Source organism: Alexandromys fortis, unplaced genomic scaffold (genome assembly GCF_014885135.2).
Source record: "Alexandromys fortis isolate MF-2015 unplaced genomic scaffold, M_Fortis_MF-2015_v1.1 scaffold_26, whole genome shotgun sequence".
Lineage (NCBI taxonomy): Eukaryota > Metazoa > Chordata > Mammalia > Rodentia > Cricetidae > Alexandromys > Alexandromys fortis.
The window spans coordinates 4,172,904-4,178,903 of NW_026067894.1; the positions used below are offsets into that span (position 1 = coordinate 4,172,904).

Sequence of the window (6,000 nt, forward strand, 5' to 3'; positions counted from 1 at the left end):
GTTCTTTTTCTCCTGTGAGGGCTGACAATGACTTAGACCCAATGAGCCTGACATATGGGCTCAGTGAGGCTCAGGGAAAGCCCTGAGATTCAGGTGCCCTCTCTCCCTGCCCTCCTCAGTCTCTCATGCCCCCAGCTCTCTTTCCAAGTAGTGGGTGAAACTGCTGCCTTCAGGGCCAGTGGTCCTGTTGCCTTCCCTTAGGAAAGAGCCACTTGGGACATAGCCACCCACCTGGCTTTATCTCCAGCTGCCAGGCCGCATTCCCCCTCCTTTGCCCTCCCATTTCCCACCTGCTGGCTCCCAGGCTGCGCTGCGGGAGGCCAGAATGAGGTCATGTGTGAGCACACTGGTCCCAGGGGTAATTACAGTAACTCTAGCCAGCTCGGGCAGGAGTTGCTGAGGCAGGGCGAGGCACTTTAGTAGAGATGCTTCGCAGGCAGTGAGGGGAGCTGGGGTCTCTTAGAGCCGTGAGGGCATGAGCCAAGGAGTCAGAAGGGGAGCCCTTAAGACCCCCCTCTGCCTTTACTCTCCTCTTCCAGTCCCCCCCATTTGCCCCTCTGTCACCACCACTACCCCAAAAGCCCTCCAGACCGTCCATGAAATGAAAATCCTGGTGTCCACTCTGAAAATAAATATCTCGAGCTTTAAAGAGAGAGAGAGAGACACACACACACACAAACACAAACCCCAAAGGCGAAGAACGAGCCTGTTATTTGGGACCTTAATGAGGCCGTGTGAAGTCTCCACTGGGCTGGGAACCTCGTGCTCCCGGCAGGAAGATTGGGGGATTCAGTTCCACTCTGAAAATGCCAAGGGGTCAGGTTCTGTGGGAACAGAAGGCGCCAGCGACCTGGAGTCCTTTCCTCCCCATCCCAGTCTGCACTGTCCAGGCTCCTCACCACACGGTGAGGGGAAGACCTGGCCTCCTTGGGAGTGGATCTTCCATGGTAGGATCTTCTCTGGACAGCCATTCCCATTTTATAGACTGGAAAACTGAGGCCCTGCAAGGTCAAAAAAAACCCAGGCCCTTGGCTAACAAACAGTGGAGTTGGGTTTTTACTTCGATGTCCTTGGCCTTTCTGGGTGCCCATACCTTCCCCAATCTACTGCCTGCTCAGATACCCAACCCTCTTCTTACCCCATAGAACCCTGGGAAATAGAATTGAAGGTAGAGAGAGAACTTTGCCCCATCTGGGGACAGTGGATCTCAGGTGTCAGCCAGGGGCAGCAACTTGGGCTGTCGCCCACGGTGACAGGAGGACACGGTATGGCGGTCACCATGGGCTGTGGCTGTTATGTTCTTGGCCTCTACTTTAAAAATAGTTAGGACTTCAAACATGGATTCCCTAGGAAAACAAACAACCCCGCGTCCGTCTGCCCGCGCATCCCAGCCACAGTGGATAAAATTAGCCCGGCGGTGACTACACAGACGTGAGGCTGGCCCGTGTTTGCCCAGGCAGTGGGCTGGTTCCCAGCTGGGCTGCCCTGAGACCTCCCTGGCCGAAGCCACTCACTGTGAGAGAAGAGACTCCTGAAGGCCCCTTCCTTGGCTCCGTGCATACAGCAGAGCCACTGGGGGCTTCTAGTAGAGAAACACTGGGTTCTGGGTTTGAATCTTATCTGCGTCAGGCACCACTGTGTGGCTGAGGGGCAAGAAGATCACATCTCTGTGCTCATGTATGTATTGAGAAAATGCTGACCGCTTCCCTTGCAGCTTGGGTAGGAGATTGAATGAGTTACTCTAGTTCAGTGGCTCCAGGGCCTGGCACACAGTAAATGGGTTTTCCTCCACAGGGGGTGTTAGCCTGGTGGAGTAGGCATTTAGGAACACTAATATTCCACCCAGAAGCCCCAAACCACAGTTCTGCTAGATCAGTGATTTCATTTCTCCAATCTGAACAAGTAGGGGCTGAGAGAACACTGGCCCAAGACTTAACCGGCTGGGCGAGCGTCCACACCTCCACCCAGACTCTGATGGCTGCTTTCCAGGCTGGGACGCCAGGGGCTTCTGAACAATTTAGAACCCTGGGTGTGATGGTTCATGTGTCCCTCAGGTGATCATGGGGGGCGGCCGGAAGTACATGTACCCGAAGAACAGAACCGATGTGGAGTATGAACTGGATGAAAAGGCCAGGGGCACAAGGCTGGATGGCCTGGACCTCATCAGCATTTGGAAGAGCTTCAAACCCAGACACAAGGTAGCTGGCGGCCGCAGGTGGGGTCAGCTATGGGACCTTGGGCTATGGGACCGCCACCTGTGCCTCAAATGCTCTCTTCCAGCGAGGGTCCTGCTTCTACCTTTGTTCGTTCTACCCCTTACAGACCTATGACCGACACTTGTGCCCCCTGCAGGGTGGGCACCAAGGGGGGGGTAGTGACAGGGTTAGGAAGTTACCTGGGTGGACCCCAGGCAGATGGGGCACCTTACAGAGGCACCAGAACAGAGGGAGTGTCGTGTGTCTGGCTGGCAGGAAGTTGGAATCATCAGGCATGCAGAGGGGTTACCACAGAAGCCCCGGGCAAATGAGAGGGCACGGGGAGGCAGTGTGGGGCAGATGACAGAGACACAGCTGAGGAGAATTCCTGGCTGAAGAGGGAGGTGTAAAGCCCTCAGAATGCATCCCCGGGGCCAGGGCATGGGTGGGCTGGGATGGAGGCTGCAGCAAGGTCAGGTCAGGCTCTGATTCCTCCGAGAGGCCTCTGGCCCTTTAAATCTGCAACAGTGGGCCAGCCGGGCAGCTGGGTCTGGAAATGACTGTGGTCAGAGCTGAAGACAGTGGGGAGCAGCCTGGCAGCTGCTTTGATGTCACTCTGGGGTTGGGTTTCTCAGGGTTCCAAGGCAGTCCCTGGGGAGGCTTGGTGGGATGAAGTTGAGCTAAGAGTATGGTTGGGACAAGGCTGGGGACAGCCCCATGCATGGGTACAGGGTGTGGGAGCGACTGACTGTTCTCTTTCCCCTCTTGGGCCAGCTTGAACAGGCAAACCAAAGAAACACCGGCCTCCTTGCCTCAGTGTCCATAATCAGGGCCAGCAAGCCCTCCTAATTGTCCCAGGACTCTATCTGGACTCCTAGCGTGGGGAGGGGCCTGTACTATGGCCATGAGCTGTGCCCGATAAGTCCTGTTGGATCTCAGATTCTGGGTGTCAATAGAAAGGCCTAGAAGTCATCATTCTCAGTGCCCCTGATGTATGTGTGTCTCAGTCTGTAAAATGGGGGACAGTCTTGAGGCTGCTGTGAGGATTGCCTGACACGGCAGGGCACTGGGGACCAAGTCCCTTCTTATGTCCCTTCTGCCACTCCCAGAGAACAACCTAGAGTATTGGGAAAACAAAACAATAAAACTGCTCCTGAGGCAGCTGCCCAGAGAAGGCAAGAGGGCTGTCTTTTTTTTTTTTTTTTTTTTTTTTAAGAGGGCTGTCTTGAAGACAGCAAATTCCTCACAGTGCTGGGACCACACACCTCCTGGGCCCTGGATAATCCAGGCAGAGTCTCGCTGTGTCCCTGTGCTGTGGGGGAGGGATGGGATTCCCAAGGCACAGCCAGTGAACTTCACTCCTTCCTGGCTCTCCAGGGGCCCCCAAACACCACTTATTCCCGTCTGTAGGCACCCAAGGTCCCTGTGACCTACACATCTCATCTTTACCCAGTGACACCCTTATGGGACAAACAGCTCCCTGGTCCCAGATCAGTTTCTAATTTGCTTCAGGACCCCAGAAGCTGTCACAACCACCAGGAAGCCCTGCCTGATCTAGCCCCCAGGATCCTTGTCTACCTGGGTTGTACACGATAATGCCCATGTGTCTGTCAGTTTTTGAGTACCAAGATGGTAGGTTCCCAGGGCAGGATGTTAAATGATGAAGGGGAACTGAATACCCTGACTCCAAAGCCAGTTGGGGCTGTCCCCAGATTTCCCGGCCTGCGCTGACACAGCTCTTCCTACCCCCAGCACTCCCACTATGTCTGGAACCGCACTGAGCTGCTGGCCCTCAACCCCTCCATGGTGGACTACCTCTTAGGTAAGAAGAGAAGGTGGGGAACCCGTGACTGGGGCTGTAAGAGGCAGCCCCCTGTTGCAGGGCCTTTCCAGGATGCAGAGGGAGGAAAGGAGGTTTTTGTCTGTAGAGCTAAGCTGTTGGAAGAGATGAGCCCCAGTTGGCATAAGAACCCAAGATCAGAGAGGGGAGCATGCATGGCACAGCCAGGGCAGAACAAGCCAGGCAGCCTCTGCCAGTCCTCAGGGAGTTCCCTAGAGAGTAGGGACCAGCAAAGCGTGTGGGCACTCCAGAGGCTGATTGGCACAGAGGCCAGCTTGCCAGCAGGAGGGACACAGGGCCTGAGCTGCAGGAGGCTGGTGGCTCACACCGTCTTGAAGGTCAGCTCTTGCTTCAAAGATGCTCGAGATGGAGTGGCATAGAGCTGGGCTCAGCTGGCGCACGGTGACAGGGTGAGGGATGGCTGTCATATGGGAGTAAACCGGGGACAGTGAGCAGAAGACACAATGACCCTGAAGTTTCTGCCGCTTTACTGCACAGGCCTCTGTGCCCTCCGACCTCATCTGTAAAAATGCACAGGTCGAGCCCCAGCCAGAGTCCACGGTAGGAGAGACGGGGTGCCATGTCTTCTTGGGTTTGAGTCGCAGGTCTGCCCTTTCACCTGCTGAAAACAGCAAGTTGCTGGGCCCTTGAGAGCCTCTGTCTCCTCCTCGGTGAGGTGGACTGCAGGTCCTGTGTTCCCGGAGAAGTGGGCTGTAGGCCCTGTGCCCCCGGCGAGGTGGGCTGTAGGCCCTGTGCCCCCGGTGAGGTGGGCTATATTTCCTGTGCCCCTGGTGCGGTAGGCTGAGGATAATGAAAACTGAGTCCCCTTCTGGATCCACAGAGCCTCCCAATAAGATCCCTCCTTCCTACATTTGCCCCAAGCTGAGCATAGGGATTTTGTATCCTCTGTGACACCCTGGGGTTTCTTGGGGTCCTCCCTGCAGGCTCAAGACTCTTGGCACCCACACTCTTGCCTACGCCCACAGGTCTCTTTGAACCCGGGGACATGCAGTATGAGTTGAACAGAAACAACATGACTGACCCTTCGCTCTCTGAGATGGTGGAGGTGGCCCTCAACATCCTGATGAAGAATCCCAAAGGCTTCTTCCTGCTGGTGGAAGGTAGGGACTGATGGAGAAGAACCTTCCAGAAACATGACTCGGGTTAGGCAGAGGGATGGTACAGCTTTCAAAGAGAACTGCCAATCTGGGGGTGAAGAGAGAACTCCCTCGCAGGAGAGGATGCTCCCAGGGAAGACTGGAAGGTCGGAGGATGGGGAACTGCCTCTCTGTCAGCCCAATCTGAGAGAGCTACCTGGCAGAGGAGGCAGTCGTCTTTCTCTAAGACCTGGCTGTGGAGGGCCATCCAGCCGCTAAGCACCACCTGTGCAAAACCAGTTCCACCTGCTCTGTGGCTATCAGGGGTCAGGGAGATGATGCTTGGGTTCTTGCCCTCATGCTACCATGGCTGCGGGGCCTTTGCTAACCATGTCTGTAAAATGAGGCCAAAACTTGTCCCCTGTCCTAGAGCAGAAACTCAGCTCCGTTGTGTTCAGAAATGTAAAGCAAGGACTTGGGGTAGATGATCCAGTCAGTGAAGAGCCTGCTGCGCAAACATGAGGACCTGAGTTCAGATCCCAGAACAGGGAAGAAAGTCAGGCCTGGTGATGAGCACTGGGAAACGCAGGCCTGAAGGGGTGGTGACCAGTAGGGCCAGCCAGGTTCACCTTCAGGTTCACGGAAAGATCCTGTCTCAAAAAATGGAGGCGGGGGGGGGGAGGGGGCTGGAGAGATGGCTCAGAGGTTAAGAGCATTGCCTGCTCTACCAAAGGTCCTGAGTTCAATTCCCAGCAACCACATGGTGGCTCACAACCATCTGTAATGGGGTCTGGTGCCCTCTTCTGGCCAGCAGGCATACAGAATATTGTATAAATAATAAATAAATAAATATTTTTAAAAAATGGAG

At 55.2% G+C, this 6,000-nt stretch overlaps 1 protein-coding gene across 2 annotated transcripts in view; it reads left to right on the forward strand.

The window, feature by feature from the left end:
• Window positions 1-6,000, forward strand: part of Alpl (alkaline phosphatase, biomineralization associated) — a 55,977-nt gene that overhangs the window by 45,618 nt on the left and 4,359 nt on the right. For both annotated transcript variants that reach the window (XM_050153802.1, XM_050153810.1), the window contains exons 7-9: window positions 2,055-2,198; window positions 3,948-4,017; window positions 5,022-5,156. In XM_050153802.1, the coding sequence (XP_050009759.1) occupies window positions 2,055-2,198; window positions 3,948-4,017; window positions 5,022-5,156 (349 nt within the window). The remainder of the gene's footprint in view (window positions 1-2,054; window positions 2,199-3,947; window positions 4,018-5,021; window positions 5,157-6,000) is intronic.